This window comes from Thermobia domestica, chromosome 13 (genome assembly GCF_964235325.1).
Source record: "Thermobia domestica chromosome 13, izTheDome1.hap1.1, whole genome shotgun sequence".
Classification (NCBI taxonomy): Eukaryota; Metazoa; Arthropoda; class Insecta; order Zygentoma; family Lepismatidae; genus Thermobia; species Thermobia domestica.
In genome coordinates this window covers 120,542,144-120,560,889 of record NC_137466.1, presented here as the reverse complement: position 1 = coordinate 120,560,889, position 18,746 = coordinate 120,542,144, and the positions used below count along the sequence as shown (strand labels likewise).

Below are 18,746 nucleotides of genomic sequence, written 5' to 3'. Positions count from 1 at the left end.
CTTCACAAAAGAAGAATGAAGCCAAAGGAGACCCACACAGTCAGAATAAAATTATCATAAATCTAAAATACCAATTTTATAGGTGAGCCAAAGAAAAAATATCTAATGTAACTTGATTAGGTGAGCCCAAAATAAAATATCTAATGAAACTTTATTATTTTTTGTTTTTTTCTGTTTAGGGAAATAGTAACGGTATTTCAAATACATATAGTATTCACTGCTGTACAGAAATGTTTTCTTAAATACATTATTATTAACATTAAAAAATTTATAACAATTTAGAAAAAGCTATTCTGGGAGGTAAGAGACGCTCCTTCATATCCCACAGTGAAAAAGCGTACCATCATAACAAACCGATATCTGGTGCCTGATGGTAAGCGTCGAAGTATGAAGTGGCATGGTCCAGAGTCACCGAAAAGCAAGAAAGTGTGAAGTGAGAGATCTCGCATCAAGACAATGCTCGTGGTATTCTTTGACTCTGAGGGTTTCATCTATAAAGAATTCCTATCTGACGGCAACACGTTAAATGCCGCTACGTAAGTGGAAATATCGAAATGTTTGCTGCAACAGATCAAGCGGGTACGCCACGAGTACGCTAAACAAGGCAACTGGACCCTGCTCCATGATAATGCCCGGCCACACACTCCCTTTCTCTTGCAGCAGTTCCTGGTCAATAGAAGAACTGTGTCATTCGATTATTCACCATACTACCCAGTTTTCTTGTTCCCCAAATTGAAACCAGCCCTGAAGGGGCAGAGATTTTCGGACATTTCGAATATCCAACGTAAGGTTAGGACCCAACTAAAGACCATAACTAAAGACGAGTACGCCAGGGCTTTCCAGGACTTGTACAGCCGTTACCAAAAGTGCATTATCATCAATAGAGATTACTTCAAAAGAAAGTAACTGCTGTTTGAGATAAAACAACAATCTATTCTGAACAGAGATTGTATACATTGTTATGTATTGCCATCGTAACAAGAATTGAATGCTTTTTATTCTATTCACCAAGTTACTTTATAAATATTGTCAGAGGATTTGACTGCTGTTCGACCATGCTGTGTATAGGTGAGTGCTGCCATCTCGGTGTCGTGAATGATGTGGGTCCCTGGGCTGTTCATTCCACGGTGAGATGCATGGTAGTAGGAACGTGTAACAATGAAGTGGGGCGACTACGAGAGTCATGTTGCATTCATAGTGCTACACAATATGAGCATGCCACCACCACAGATCTTCGCCACCCTGAAACTCCTGCAAATCAATGAATGATTTGTCTACCGCACGATCCAGCGTTACAATGAAATGGGAAGTGTCCAGTGTAGCGGTAGACGGTGCACAGTGAAGACACTACAAACAGTTAAAACCGTAACTGCAAAAATCCGGCGAAATCTCCTTAGAATTCAATCAGTGATTTGCGAGAGATGTTCATTTCGAGACCAACCATGTCATGAGTGCTCCATCAGGACCTGGGACTCAGATCCTACAAACGTACAGGTCACTTCTTGACCGATGCGTTACGCCAGCAAAGAGTGGTGAAACCTAAACGTTTATTCATGCATTACGCAGGAAATAGTCACAAAGCAATTCTCCTTTCCGACGAGAAGCTGTTCACAGTCAAGCAGTTCTTTACTGCTCAAAATGACCGTGTACCCATCATCAGTGTAAGCTGATGAACGTGTTTCCAGGTGCAAAGGTCCCGTCACCCACCATCAGTCATGATGTGGTGGATGTGAGCTTCAACAGCACAACACGACTCCATTTTTGTAAACAAGGGAAGAAGACATCGGCTATCGTATACCAAACCACAGTGCTGGAGCCCATTGTGGAACCACTGAGTGTCACAATGTTCCCCAACCATGAGTGGAACTTCCAACAGGATTCTGCTCCCACGCACAAAACACGGTTAACACAGGAATGGTTAGAGGCCAACGTCCCAAATTTCATCTCTACATTAGACTGGCTCTCTCGGATCTGAACTCGCTTGCCTACAAATTGTGGTCAGTGCTTCATTCAATGGCCTGCAAGAATAGATACCGTAATGTAAGCTCCCTGAAGCGCGGCCTGGTTAAGATAGCTGGCCACTTCCCTTTCGACACTGTTCATAATTCCACTGACGAATGCCCAACAAGACTCTGTACCTGTATCCAGGCACAAGGTGGACACTTTGAAAACTGACTGGTGCTCTTCATGCTCCATACTTTCATGTATCATCTTACAAAATGATATCAACACATCGTCAACACTGTGTCTGTGTTTCATTTCCAAACCTCTAACAATATTTATGATATAACTAGGTATAATTCTTGGCTCAGTGGAATTTTTTTACTCTCCAGGAAAGTCGTTGTTTGGGTAGTGAAGTAGTCACTATAGATTTTTCTAGTTTTTCACCTGAATAATTTCAGATGCAAAGGAAATCGTTCACATTTTTCGCGAGAAACTACATTAATTTGAAACTAAAAACAACGAAATACCTGAAAATCCTTTATGCCTCCTTTGATGCCACCGAGAGAAAATGAAATATCACAGTCACCAGCGTAACTGCAATGAACAGAAATTATGCATGGTAAATAGTTTACATTTAATACTAAAACAATAAATACAAATTATAAGCGCAAATTCTCAATTACAAATATTTATTAACTGAGTTTGCTCTTGAGCTTCACTCTATATTAAAAGAGTTAATAGAAATTATAACAAACTGAAGGGTAAAGTAATGTCGAGTCTGGAACTTTCAACAGAATATCCTGTACTTAATACCATTCAACTATGCATGGGGTCCCGGGTTCAATCCCAGCTCCCGTCAAGTGAGTTTTGTAGTGGACAAACACCGTGTGTGTGGGTTTCCTCGGGTTTCTCCGTTTCCTCCTACTTTCTTCATTCCACCATTTCATTCATTTCTCATCATCATCGTCTCCTTTAGCATAACCGGCATAAGCGTGGGACATAAAACTCAAAAGATTTCATTTCATTTCTTTTACACCATTCAACTATGCAAATTGACTCCAATGCAAAAAATGAAATGAAATGAATATTTGAGTTTTACGTCCCACAGTTATGCCGGTTAGGCTAAAAGAGACGGTGATGATGAGAAATGAATGAAATGATGAAATGAAGAGCGGGAGGACACACGGGAGAAAACCCACGTACACGGTGTTCGACCACCACAAAGTCCACACGGCGCGAGCTGGGGTCGAACCAGGACCCCAAGCACCGGAGGTGAACGCTCTACCAATGAGCCACCGCGCCCCCGACTCCAATGCAATGAACTCTTCCGTGAAGGATCTTGTAAATTCAAAACTGACGTCAAAAATTGTAGAAAGATAACTAAGTTTATTATAATCCTTTATTTACTTGTTTATTTGTAAATTCATTTAAATCTACGGTTGTTCCAATGGTGATATATTATATAAACACTTCAATTTTAAAAAGAAAACCCGTGAAGTACGAATTCTACAAACAATAGAACAGATGTGTCAAATAAAATGGAAGAAATAATAAATAAATAAAATACTTACAATATATCCATATCCATTGTGATTTCGCTTCTCGATACATTTCGGTCATAAACTTTTATACCGCCAATTCTTGGAGGCTGTAAACAAACATAATACTATTGTAATGAACGCTTACTATGTAACAAAAAAAAAAAAAAAAAAAAAAAAAGTTATAAATGAAGGCGTATTTAATGTATAAGTAATTAAAACCACTTTTAGTGTTCATATTAATCAATGTCAAATATTTTGACCAATATTATATAGGTTCTGACCAAAGACAATTTATTATGTACACACAATTTAAACGAAAGGTACTAATCTCCAACTTGACTAAGTAATCTTTATGACATGGAAAAGTTAAAATTGATTTTAAATAATTAAATTTCACAGAAATAAATACTTCTAGATTACTCATGTACCTTTCCAAATTAACCTATTAATGTTAAAATTACAAAAAGAAAATAATTTTATATTTCTTGTATTATAGGTTATACAGCTTGTGGTGATCTGTGAATAAACTATTCTAATTATAAAATTGTGGTGGTGATTATTTCGTAGCTTTATTATTATTATTAATGCTTAGAAATTTATTAGAATAATGCTTAGAATTATTAGAAACTTAATCAGTACTTTAACGGTATTAGGTCAACAAAATTGTTGACAATGAAGCTCCGTAGTGGCGCTAGATTCCTTGTAGGCAATTCGTAATAAGGACATTCTGATGTTCATACTAGATTAGGGTGACCAGATTCTGACAAGCAAAAAGTAGGACACAAGTATAATAATTTATGATAGTTTACTGCGTCGACAATACGCATGTCCTTATTTCATTTAACGTTAAGTTAATAATTGATTTTTGGTAAGAAGAAAAGTACTGAACAAAAGTATTGAACAAATTCAACACAACTCCAAATGCTTTGATGAATGACAAAGTGGTTTATTTTTATGAACGTATAGTGGAACTTCGTGTTGGGCTAAAAATTTCTGTTTATCGATTTTCGGAGCGTGATGTTATTTTAAGAAATGAGAGAAAATTTTAGACCGGCACAAGGGAACTTCTACTCAACTTAGTTAGCATCACTGTCATAAGTTGAAAAAGAAACTTTTCCTACTTTAGCGGTGTCAACAAACTCTTCTCAGTACAAACAATGTATTGTAAAACAATGGTTTGTTGATTGTTCTCCTTCCCTAATCTTTTGAGGAGTTAAAAAACACAGTGGTTCATCACTCAGGAACAGGGTATCTCTGATTCAAAATGTTGTGAATAGAGAATGATGAAAGATATTGCAAATAATTTTGTTGTTAATAGAAAATGAAAGATATTGCAAATAATTTAACTCAGGACATTTTAAAAAAGGACATTTCTCAATTTTCTAGGCGTCTTCGCAATGCGCAGGACAGCTCTTTGAAAATAAGTACGTCTGGTCACCCTATACTAGATGTACACCACCACCACCACATGAATGAGGATCACTTAAGTTTTCTACAGGGTTTTGCTTGCTTGCAACAATTCAAACTTTCTTTTCTTATCTTGACGTTGAAATAGATACTATTATTCATCTCCAGTAACAAAAAAGCTTTTGAAAAGCTTAATGATGACCGGCGAACAAAGAACCACGGACAACACAGCAGTAAGTGTTGTTTTCTGTCGAAATATGGAAGAATCCATGATTTCTTTTAACTCTGGATATCATCCGATTGATCCATGGTTGATGTTTGATCATATTGGCCAACTATTTAGTTAACCGATGCGGAGCATTCTTTGTTACATTTTTCTCATTAATTAATTGATTATTAATAAAAAAAAAAAATCCCTTTCCTTTTGCCAATTGTTACACGCTACAAATGTATCTAGCACCGGCTTTGCTATCCCGAGTTCGATTACGTTCACAGCACATCAGACTTACTTTTTTTTTTTTTTTTTTTTTGACTGACACCCTAATTTATAACCTATGAATCAACAAAGGAACCATATGCAAATCAAAAACACCACACCAAATTATAAGAATGTAGAAGAGTTACATAAGTTATTCAGCTGTGGAGGTAATACACAAGAATAAAGTCAATATAAAAATAAGAAATATGGAAAATTAAAAAAAAAAAAAAAAAAAAAAGTGGAAAAGTCAGAAAATGTATAATGCTTGTTTTATCTCAATTTTTTTATTGCAGCCAGTAATAATACCCAAGAAAATAAGAAAATGTGAAATGATTTTTTTTTCTTTTTAATTTAACGTTCCACAGTTATGGCCTTTAGGCTAAAAGAGACGATGATTAATGAGTGAATGATTGTCAAATTAATGTGTTTGTGCTCTCCCACCGGGAATTCAATTCGGGTTATTTAAAGTATAAATCTATCCACTGTATTTTATGAATGTGAAAATTCGTAGATAACGTACAGAAAATAATAAAGTTAAGACATTGTGAAAACTAATTTTGAACAAAAGAATAATTAGATATAGATGAATAAAGAAGTTAGTCGCACCAGGGATACAGTTATGAATGGAATTAAAAGCCATATAAAAGAAAACGACTTGATCCCCACTTCGCATCCTGTGATTTTCAGTCCTTCGAACGTTTTAGGTCCACGTGACCTCAATTTTTTTATTGCAGCCAGTAATAATACCCAAGAAAATAAGAAAATGTGAAATGATTTTTTTTTCTTTTTAATTTAACGTTCCACAGTTATGGCCTTTAGGCTAAAAGAGACGATGATTAATGAGTGAATGATTGTCAAATTAATGTGTTTGTGCTCTCCCACCGGGAATTCAATTCGGGTTATTTAAAGTATAAATCTATCCACTCTATTTTATGAATGTGAAAATTCGTAGATAACGTACAGAAAATAATAAAGTTAAGACATTGTGAAAACTAATTTTGAACAAAAGAATAATTAGATATAGATGAATAAAGAAGTTAGTCGCACCAGGGATACAGTTATGAATGGAATTAAAAGCCATATAAAAGAAAACGACTTGATCCCCACTTCGCATCCTGTGATTTTCAGTCCTTCGAACGTTTTAGGTCCACGTGACGTATTGATATTGTTTCCTGATTTGTCCAAATTCCATTCCCTGTCACCAATTTCACTTCACTGATGATGCGGTGCATGAATCCCTAATGCAATTAATATTGAATTTTGTTCTCACAAAGTGTATTTTGGATTGACTTTTTTAAATATATGCTTTATACGCATAAACCATACTATAATGGTTTGATTAGTTTCATTATTGGTAATAAAATCATCTCTACAGAAATTCCAATGTTCTACCCGAAACTGCCCAAATTGAGCTCATTTAGTTGACATGTTAGTCTTAGAATCAAAATATTAATTATACAACATTTATATGACATATTTATCTACAAATAAACAAAACAAAAACTCACAATGCTCCCAAGTATCATTCTCTCAAATTTAAATCCACTAAATTTATATGACGCCAAACTATCTCGCACACTGGGTTCTATGGTCTCCTTTAACAATTCTCGACCATAATGATTTACGTTTGGCCAAACTTGACGTAAAATCTGAAAAGACAAATCAGTCAAATATATAGCAGGGATAATTTCAATTCACTAAACCAAACTTATAGATCTAATTAATTGATTACATCCTTCACACTTTCACACAGATACCATCGGGCACATGATGTTGCGATTAATTAACATTTACCTACAATGTCCCTTGGGAATCACAAAAGGATTGTTGTATTCCTACCCAATCATGTTGCCTTCTACGACTAGACAGTGGTAAGGAGCTTCAGCTTCACTTTTTATTTATTTACATATTCTGGAACTTAGTCCTTTTTTTCACACAAAATACTAAAATCAGAAGAGAGTTATTAAAATATTTAGTGATCACTAAATGCATACTAACTCACGACTTAGCGGTACCAAGATAAAAGCAATCAACGATGTCAATCTTCAGACATATCCTGTGTGAAAGCACTACGTTGAATAAAATGTAAAAAATATTTGTGAACATAAAGCTCTGCATTACTGTCTAGTCGCCGAAGGCAACATGATTTGTTTCCGCGAAATCACACTCGAAAAATCATAGTGAGTGTTAGTACATACTTTTACATTGATCACATTATCTACACATCATAGTTTATTTTCTTAGTCTTCTTACAGAAAACCCTTTTAATTTTTTCCGGAAGGTCTCCTACTTAACCAATTAAAGTATATGTATAATCTCCTTCTACAAGGTATACTTATGCCTTAACTGATTTATCACAATGTTCATCAAGATACGTGAATTCTTTTAAAGTCCTTTTGTGAATTCTTCTTCAACTGGAACTTCGCCATATCCAATGCAGCCAATTGAATGCTGGTTCCCAATTAAGTGATGATACGTAAACTCTAATTTTGTAATTCTGAAATTTCTTTACATAACAAAAACTGTAATAACGTTGTTGCTACTCTGTTAAGTTTAATTTTATTAATAAAATTGGTGACAATGTCATCCCAGTCCTTATCAGATTTTCCTTTTCAGTGTTACGCGACAGTCTCCTCTCCTAATGTAATACGCTTCGAATACGTTTCATTCGATATTGGAGGTAGCTCGGTGTAAAACTTAATACATTCTGAAATGAATGTTTAGTAGGCTGTAGATGTTTTGACAAACATAATACAGCTTCTTCATCATCACGAGAATGTGTTCTTTCAACTTCGTGCAATGCGAAATAAATTTCGTAATGATTTACAAAGCTTTCCATATATCTATGCGGTTTCATACGCTCAATAAGTCGCTACAAACTTTAGTATTCGAACAATAGTCACTCACCTCCCAGCTTTAAAGGAATTCCACTTTCTGATTACATTCGGTAAGTTCCCACTTTCCTCGATCGGTAATTTGAAAGTTGCAAATGATTTTCTTCTTTCAATAGAATGTCTCTGTCTTTGTTTTAGAAACAAGTGTCCTTTTCTTGTTAAAGAAAAAAAAAAAAAAGTTTTCGTATGTTTAGATTTTCATGTTTGTAGTCCCGCGCTTTCGTTTCTCTCGCAACCAGCAGAAATTATTGGTTTATAAGAAAGTCTGTATGTTGTCTGTGGTGGTTACAACTGTCTTTGCGTAAGGACGAAACTTATCTGCACAGGAACAGCAAAACCATCAGTCACAACGTGAGAAGATATCATTTTCAGTAACAAGAATGAACATTTGTATTTCAAACAAAGATAAGAGGGCATCACTAAAAGAAGAGGAAACCATCTTCAACTTTGAAATTACCGATTGAGGACGGTGAAGACAGATCACACAATAATATAGGAACTTCCTTACCTTTGGAGCAGAAACGTGAGTGATAGATTATTTTAATTCTCACGTGTTCTGCGCGTCAAATACAATAATAAAGCTAATATATATAATCAGTTCATAATTATCAGTTTCCAATACATCATATTAAAAAAAATATATGTTTTTGTATAGAATGTTTTATCTTCTTTTTCATTGAATTTTTATTTTAATTTTGGTCCTTTTGGTTTATTTATAGTTAAATTTTCTTAGTACATATAACCTAATGAAGCCAAGCGAATATCTTGGTTAAAATGTAAAAAAGCAACTGTGTATACCTAATAGAAGATAATTATTCAAATATATTAACTTAGATTTGCATTAAACATTATAGTTTTTCACATCTTGATAATATTATGCAGTATAAAGACTATGTTAATATCATTTCTCCAAATGGCCATTACTCAACTAGGCTATGTATTTTAAAAACATACCTACGTTGAAAATTTTATAGTGTTTCAGAAAAGAAATGTGTAAAGTTTGTTATTTACAAACAAGGCTACACCTGTTATGTTAGAAAATCTACAACATACGGATGATGAAGTATTACACAGCTACACGAAGACATACCAAGTAGGTATTTTTTTAAAAAATTACCTATTTTACTTTGCGGAACACCCAAACTGATTGTCAGTTGAATCCTGAAAACCAGCAATTGTTAGCTACTAGAAATATAAACTAATTTCTATCGTAAAAGAAAATAACCAATAAAAAAGCTGAAAATGTACTCACTTTGTTTAACCATTCTACTCTCTCAACATCAGGGAAAAAGACCTGTAATAAGAGATGAACAAGAGTCATTTGACATGTTTTAATCAGCAATATGCAATGTACCAACACATACAGTGACGTGTGGCAACTCTGGTACACGGCAGTTATGGGATGGGTCCATAAGTCCTAAATATTTTAGTTTTACTGCTCGATTCAGTATTATATGTTATTTAGCATAACTCCTACACAAGACAAGCATATTTTTTTTCTAACTTGATATAGTAGCTGTTGTAAGGTTAAAAAAAAAAAAAAACCTTGCTTCTGCCACTGCATGAGGATTTCATAACACTTTGCTTGGCGTTATTTTTAAGTTAGCCATTTATTTATTTATTTTTTTAAATTCCTTTTTAATCACGTTCCAAAGCACTATAAAAAATAATTACATCAGTCGTTACGATAAATGATATGGTTTACCAGGAGTGCTATAATTGCCTTATGACATAACAAAATGGGGGAATTATAGCAGCGTTTCCTTTTAGCAAGAGTATAAAACTTATATTCCTATTTGTTTATTGGAACTCTTACTTAAAGTCTGCCGAATGTGGATGGCTTTATAAACATATGTGATATACATAACTGCGTGTACATTACATCTGAAGAGCATCTTTTCCGATGCGGATACAGTAGTTTTTTTTTTCGTCCTCTTCTTCTACATGGACACGAACAGTCTATAGTAGAAAGATAAGTGGTAGGGAAAATGCACCAGTGAGTTTCTAGGTATAAAGATGAACTTTTCTCAATAGATTCGGACTCAAATTTTGACTGAGTAGTCATTAGTCTTAATGTCTACTCTAATGTCTAATTAATGTCTTTAGCAAGTCTCTTAATGTAGCTGGCAATAAAGGCTATTTACGTCTTCCAAAACAAAACAGGGACTGTAAATGTTTTAAATAAATTTGAGCCTATTATTATTATTTGCTTTCTTGTTTCTGTAGCATAAAGAACATAATCGTTTTTATGGTCAGGCATTTTCATTTATAACTTCCTTATACATAGAAATAGAACACATTTAAAACGTCTATTTTACTAAATAACTTAAATAGGCCTACCGGTATTGCATGATTGACAAGACAGTGTGCGTAATTCTGGCAGTTGGGAGTTCAAAGAACAAATATCAAATTTTTCTTACAGGAGTTTGAGATTTTTCTTGTTATTTCATGTAAATAATATAGAACTAATATAGAGTCATTATGGTATTCTGTCAAAATCAGGGTTGGCTGGTTTAAACCAAAAAACAAAAAAATGTTCGTAAAAGTGTAAGTGTTTGTAAAATCTTGATGAACACACATTTGTGGGTTATCACGTTTCACTCCCATATATTATTCGTATTATATTCAGACCTAAATTCTCCATTCATTACTCAAAAAGATTATACTACAAAAGCAACTTTTTTTATAAGTTTATAAATGTTTATTTTGTGATTTTTTGTAGTTATTATTGTTATGTAATTGCAATCGAAGAAAAATTCTAAATATTGTTTCGTTTCAATGTTTACTATTGATAAAATACATCGAAAATGCCGTACTTTTTGTGTGTGTGTGGGGGGGGGGGGGAAGGTCATACAGACCTCACGAGAGGCCTTTAGTGAAATAAGTATCTTTGGTATCTATTTATGTATAAATGAGTCTGAGCCAAAGTGGACTCAAATAATTCGTATCTTTATTCACTTTTCTTATTGATATGCAGATTAAGTCGGTGTATTTCTTTAATTTGGACCAACAAAAGTCGTTAACTAACTTGAACTAAATTAGTTCTTCTGTACTCCGTAGTACTTTGAAATTGTTCATATGTAATTCTGTGTAATGGTTTCACTTGTGCAACTGTTTATCTTTTTGTCCTTCTGAAATGACTCTTGACAGTTATATTAAGAAGCATGTAAAGATCAGTACAACGTATTTTTTATCAGGATTCCTTCATGAGTGAGTCGGCAGACGTATCGCATTTGTGGCCAATTAGTCCTGGTTCCGAGTTCAAATGGAGGACAATTTCTCTCGGATGTAACTCGAGAAGCGGTTTTTATTCCGCTTTAAGCTTATGTGACCCCTTCCAGCATAACCCGGTTGTTGCATAATAACATCAAGGCGAAACAAACTTATTTATGTCCATATATGATATGACTATATAGAGCAAATCATTTAAACCATAAAAACCTGGTTTAAACAAAAAAAAAAACTTTTTTTTTTTAATAAAAGCCATGGTTTTTGCCAACCCTGGTCAAAATTAAAACAAAAAGATATTATTTTGGAATATAAGCAATTCAGAAAAAATGAAATGAAATCTTTGACTTTTACGTCCCACGGTTATGCCGATTAGGCTAAAGGAGACGGTGATGATGAGAAATGAATGAGGAAACCTACGCACACGGTGATAAGCAGTTCAAGTTAAGGTTCACGTTTACCTCACATAATTTCTCCACGACACTTTACAAATAAGACATCGGATTAATTAAATAAATAGGTAGTATCGATTAACAGGCAAGTATCTGAGAAGTTCTGCCATGTTAAAACTTGAATACTTTCCATTTTGAATTGTTTTCATGAGGCATCCTCGCCTACTATAATAGAATAACATTTATGCCAATGTGTGCATTTAGTCATGAAAATGCACTTCAAAGTACAATAAACTTAACTAAGTCCATTAGATCTATTGGGCTTATAATTAGTTCTCTCCTGGTTTTACGATCACTCTGAAGGAAACAAATTTTGTCAAAAAAAAAAAAAAAAAGCATTCAATATGAAGTTTTATATATCGGTTCTGATCATTCGTTCATCGGGAAAGGTAACTTAAATTCAGCTGCTCAAAACAAGTACAAGAAATATGTGCAAAGAAACAAGTCCTTTATCTTAGAACTATGGACTGACTGATTCGAAAATTTCTCTATGGTTATTACTTTTAGTTTCTTGCAGAATCATTTTATAGGTCTTCGAATTATGCAATTCTTCTCGTAAGTTATTCAGTACACATAAATATAAAAAATGATTATATCAGAAACAAGAAGTAAAAAAAAATCATAATCAGTAATGTGCCACTACTTCTTCCTATAAATCTGCAGGGTTTTATGTACTATGGTCCTTGGTTAATCTCTTCATTCTCATAAGAATTAAATCTTTCATGAAGTCGATCTGTTACAAATTCATCTTCCCTTTTTTTAATATTTTGTATCCCATCTCTAATAAGAAGTTTTACTTTTCTACTTTTTTAAATAGCGCTCTCGCCTGATTCTTTTCTTCTTCTTCTTTACTATCTCCAGTATTCAAAAAATAAGCACTGACCTTGTATCCGAAAATGACTGTTTCCTCTTGTATCATTTCGGCCCTCTCTGGAACCGTCGTAACATTCCTAATGCTGGGTTCTTAACCTTTTCTCTTGCTTACAAACTCGTCCTCGGGAAGTTCATCCCAAATTCAGAGGACTTTTTGAGGATTAATTTCTAAGGTAAATAACGCAGCAACTGGAAATTTACTTACAAAGGACCCAGAAGGGTTGAAGTGATACAAAACGAAATAATCAATTTTGGAGGAACAGGACGTAAATAATTTATTATACATAAATATGCAAGTAGGTAAATTAAAAAATAAATAATACTTTAACGTGTTTTGATTGTGGTTCTACTACTTTTGGATAAGAGGTACGACTGTATATTATGAATTCTACACCATCAATCAATTTCCTAAGATGAGTAACGATTGGAGTGTTTAAGGAAATATTCGTTTAAGAGCACACCCACCGTTCCTTCGTGCAATCTCGCTACTGACACACTTCTGTACGGGAACACCAGTTTCGCCATGCCCTGAACGGAAATACGTGCAATTCTTGTTTGTAGTGACCACCTAGCAAAAGTCGGTGTGTATTTTTTGCATGAATAATAGTTTACGTGCATACTCTCAATCACTGCACACCATCTTTGCACCCACCAGCTTCGTCCTGCCTTGGACGAGAACATGCAATACTTGCTTGTAGTCACTACCTAGCACTGATTGGTGTGTGTTCTTCGCATGAATAATCATGCTTATGAAAGATCAGTTTGCAGATACCTGTATTACAATTCTGTATACAGCTATTTGGACACGAGTCAAGAAAAATAACACTTTAGATGTATTAAAGTATTATTTAAAGCACGAAAAGGGATGTAAAATAATTTTGTAAAGAGTACAATAACTCGTATGCCTGTACCAGGAATTGTATTGACTTCGGTAACACCAGAGATGATATTGAATACTTGACAAATTAATGGTTTATAATTGTACTCATGCATCTTTCCTCCGAGTGAATTAAAAATCCATCTGACTGTAAAACCTAACACTTATGCCTCAGCTTACTTTATCCATAGACGTGAATACAAGCAAATCAACCTGGAGCTACTGAACGCAACCCTGAGCCACTGAAACATTCGGTTCAGTCGAAAAAATCCTTGCGATTAGTAGGCTATAAGCAGTCTAATAATTAATACTGTATTAGACTCCGTTTCAGTACTAAGGTTACATTGGATGTCAAATCACAGTTAGGATTAGGATTAGGAATTAGATTTATGGGCTATCGGCATCTAAGCCCATTTAGCCCGTCTCGTACCTATATGAGGAATGACGTCCCGCGGCGAGCACATTATCCGATGAAAGGGAAGGAAAAAAGGATCGGGGAGGAAGCGCCCTGGGACCTTTATATTAGGTACCATCTCGGCATCTGCCTCGTGTGAATGAGGGGAAACCCAGGAAAACCTGGCAAGGTTCTAGAACATAGGTACCTCTTCCCATTTAACTGTAATAAAGACAGAAAACAACGTACCCTGCGAGGTTTTAGCTCGGGAGACCTGTGTTCTAGGATCTTCCCGAAAACCTCACTCAAGATGGCTGGCCTGAAAAAGCTGTTCAACACTTTTTCGACCGAGAGCCCCACACCGGGAATCGAACCGAGTGCTCCCCCCGAATGGTTCCAAAACCAAGTACCTTGTTTTTGTCTAAACTGTCGCAAGGTAGGGGAAAAAAGGGGCATTAGGGGCTTCTAACCCCCTTCGCTCCCTCAGCTATATTTTGTGAAGTAACACTGGAGATCTTATATGTGCGAGATTGGGGAAGATACTAAATATCAGCCCATATCCCTAGTACCATTACAGTTGTAAACGTGAAATACCGGCTTCCTACATTGTGAAACACTCCTCCAAGAGTGGAATTTAATACATTTCAGAATCTTCTTTTACATAATTTCACGGATTTTAATCCTAAAATTGCCATTTTTATGACGGACTTCTCAATTAGTATGGAAAAAGTTTTTACATTTTTTCGATCGAGTGCCTGCACCGGGAGTCGAACCGGGATCACCTCGCACCAAAGGCGAGTGAGTCAGCGACTATACTGCACGAGCCACTTATTGGATTGGAGTTGGACTATATCAGTGGAAAGCTTCGACAACTTGAAATGTTATGCAAAACTGAATACAGAAAGAATGGTTCATATGTTAGTGAACTCATTGAATGCCCCTTACCCAAACTATTGCGAAAGATATTGAAAACATACCATCAAAATGCCATTACAGGGAATCCCCCGTATGTCACACTACAAAATGTATACAGAATAGGATTATCAAAAATTATCTGTATCTTCCTTTGTGACAATTTGAGTCCCTACTAAACGTTCACTGAAATTAAGGTGTAACGATGTAGTAAATGTGCTTAAGGTAGAAACAATTCAAGGTTTAAAAAAAGCTTATAAACTCACCCACGATGGTAAATCATCCACACGAGCTAGTATAATTTCCTTTTCACTGGTTGTAGCTGCAGCTTTAGCAAGATTTCGCTTGTACTCCTTTTCTTTCTTCCATTCATCGCGTATAACAGATAAAACCACTGGTCCAATCAACCAAGCAACACTTAGTTCAAAATATCCACACAAATAAACAACAACAACTGTTCCTATTTTCTTCGCAAACGAATAGAATACACTGCCTATGGTGCTACCACCAATACGTTTTTGGATAGCAACTTCCTTCTCCTCTGTCATTTTGTTATTTACATACAAACTTTTCTATAATAAGATAGATTCGTGTCATTCACTACTTTTAAGTTTCTGCACGAGATTCACTTCAGTTTCATCTCGTTGACGGGCGAAAGTACACACCTCCTGACACACACCTGCAGCTCGCACTGGGAATAGTCTTCTCCTTAATTCTATACAGTGATCTCAACCCTGTTCTAATTTCGTTACGTGTTCATTTTATGAACAGCTTCATACTGTACACATCTAATAACTTATTTTAAGGTTACTGACCTTAAGTAAAATTACAACAACAAATAATCTGTTAAACTATAAGATTGTACCCAGCACACGGTAACGAAAACTGATGAAAACAATTCGTTAGATCGCAACACTGAGTCTCTCACTAGTACATAGTAGAAAATCTACACAGTATATTCCTTTTACGTTATCAACTTTGCTATCCTATTTTTCTAACACGACTTAAAAATATAATTTCTAGTGTAGTTTGATTTATTTTTAATGATTTTTCTAAAGTGTTCGTATAAAATTGCAATGCTTGAAAGTCTATGTTTTATAAAATGCATATACAAGCAAACACAATTCTTAAATCTTAGGAGTGCACGGACTGAACACGAGTATTCGTAAACTGGCAGATGGCAGCAGGTAGCATTAATGTACGATAAATGCACATATGAGGGAATAGTTACGTCATCGACAATTCAGCTTCCAACGTTGCCAAACTTAAAAACAGCATATTCCTGTACGATGATTAATATTAAATGTCCCTGATTCAGTTTCAGTACCCTTAACCCTGGTAGCTGATCAAGAGAATGGTGTCACGATAACGTAATTTAAGCCATGATATCGAGTTGTCAGAAGGCCAGTGTGCCATCAGTAATTTACTTTAGGGGTCTTGAATCAGAGGCGCATCTAGACTAACTATAGTTCATTTTTTTTAGTTTAACGTTCTCTTATGCACCAATCAGGGACACGGTGATTATGATAATAAAGGAAAATGATGGAGTGAAGAAAATGGAACGGAACAGAGGAACCCCGAGAACACCCACCTACACGGTGTTTGTCCGCTACAAAATCCAGTTGATTTAGCGTGAGCTGGGATCCCTCCGTTTGATAACGCATGGACATACAACAATATAAGATAACGATTTTTCCATTAAAGTTGAAAAGTTGTTTTGTTATCTAAGTTCTTAATCTAATTTCGTAACGCTATGGCGCTCAGGAAAAAAGAATGTTTTTTTCTAGCGCGCCAGTCAGTTAAGCATCTTTTCGTAAAAGAGAACATCACCACTGCACAATTCACATAAACAAAATAAACTAAGCACAACTAATGATATGATGCTTTTTTTTTTTTTAATCAAAAGCGTTACCAATAGCAGGAACAGGTTGGTAGCATGAAATCAGGGTGGTGTAACTTCGGAAATAATAAAAGCGAAATATCAATTGGATATGGATTTCGATATGTCCTCAAGGATTTTTTGAACGTATACGAAAGATGTGGGACTTTTTAAGATACAAAGTATTCATTAAAATACAATTAAAAGGCAACAATGATTTGTGTGATTTGTTTGTTTGGCTGTATTAGAGTTAAGTGTCCCTTTCAGCACCTAGGCTATATGTGACGAGAACTTGCAGCATAATATGGGATCTGAACCAGATAAACTCACACTGAGAAAAGTATTATACATTTCTTAGTTTACAATTAACGTTATTCTATGTAACTATGTGAAACCATATAGGCCTATGGGTGTGTTAAATGTAAAATTCTGAATATATCCTGCTTTTCCCCCTAAATATAGTAAAATATTCCTTTTTTTAAAAAAAGAAACTGGCAACACTAGAGGAGTGCTGTGATCAATGAGTCACTGGAACCTCAGTCTGAAAGATTTTTTAAAGATCTTTCGCCAAGGTCAATGAATTTGAGATCACTAACTTTATCGATTAATCTCTAAACAATGAACAATGTATCAAGAAAACATTGATCATTTCATCTTATGTATATATTATTTTATGAGTGGTTCCTTAGAATATTTTCTCTCGCTCGCTCGCTCTTTCTTCTTTCTTTCTTTTTCTTTTTTTTTAGTTTAACTTTCTACGTTTATGCACCGATATTAAAGGAGACTGTGATGATGATAATGAATGAAAAGGTAAAGTGAGGAAAATAGGAGGAGGAAAGGAAACCAAAGAAAACACTGTACACTGCGGTTGCTCACCCCAAAGCCCACTGGTACGAGCTGGGATTGAACCAGAGGACCACGCGCAGGAGAGATGAGTACTCTACCACTGAGCCATCGAGGTTCCTAGAACATTCATTAATAATATAATTTGTGTTCTGAATTTTATATTCAAGAAATCTTAACTTTGCTTTTGATTATTATTTTTGTTAAGACATAGAATATAATCAATTTCAAGTAAGCGTGTAGTCTTTCAAGAAGAAAAAGTGAAAGTTTTAAAAAAATAAGATTGCATATCACTAATCACGATTCGCTTGGAAACAGAAAGTGAACATAAAATCTTGTTCCTCAAGGACAACGAGATTGTTACGAATTATACATAAAAAAAAAAAAAAAATCTTTGTAGGAAATAACGTAGATTTATGATGACAGAGGATATAAAAGTTAGCAGATTGGTGTTAGTTTTGTTTCTTATGGATGATACCGAAAGTGACTCTTATCTAGTCAAGATTTTGATATTGCTTTCATATTTCTTTTCTTTACTGAAGAAAATTATCTCATTTCCAAACAAAATGAATGTACTACTAAGTACAGTAAACTCTCGATTATTAGTGGGATTGGGTGGCACGGCAACCGCGGATGGCGGATGATTCACAAAATGGCCGAAAAGGAACATAAATCAACACGAAAATGCTTTTGAACATCTTTTTTTTTTTTTTTTTTAATTATTTACAGTAGATTCCTGCAACTATGACTTAACACAGTGTCGCACTGTCCCAAGAATGTCTCGAAATTTTAGGATTTAAAAGTTATGATAATAATTAGTTAAAACCAATTTTGAGAGAGTGTACCAGTCAATGCCTCTAGCGGCAACAACAAAAAAAATCAGTACTACTTAGAGTAAAAATGTTATAAAATAGAAATTGTGCTCGTACTGCAAAATTATGAAGCCATACGTCACAGCTTCGCCACGACTATTCTACCATCTTTGTCGGTTCAATATATAATCAATATCCCATAATATAAAGTT

The 18,746-nt window shown here is 34.8% G+C and overlaps 1 protein-coding gene across 3 annotated transcripts in view; it reads right to left on the bottom strand.

The window, feature by feature from the left end:
• The window catches only part of Esyt2 (extended synaptotagmin-like protein 2), a 107,777-nt gene extending 91,607 nt beyond the window's left edge, over window positions 1-16,170 (bottom strand). For 2 of the 3 annotated variants that reach the window (XM_081736340.1, XM_081736342.1), the window contains exons 1-5: window positions 15,267-16,170; window positions 9,517-9,558; window positions 6,879-7,019; window positions 3,516-3,592; window positions 2,472-2,538 (exon numbers count right to left, since the gene is read on the bottom strand). In XM_081736340.1, the coding sequence (XP_081592466.1) occupies window positions 2,472-2,538; window positions 3,516-3,592; window positions 6,879-7,019; window positions 9,517-9,558; window positions 15,267-15,548 (609 nt within the window). In that variant the 5' untranslated portion in view covers window positions 15,549-16,170. The remainder of the gene's footprint in view (window positions 1-2,471; window positions 2,539-3,515; window positions 3,593-6,878; window positions 7,020-9,516; window positions 9,559-15,266) is intronic. The other variant, XM_081736341.1, reaches the window with a different exon arrangement.
• Window positions 16,171-18,746: the final 2,576 nt, after the last annotated feature.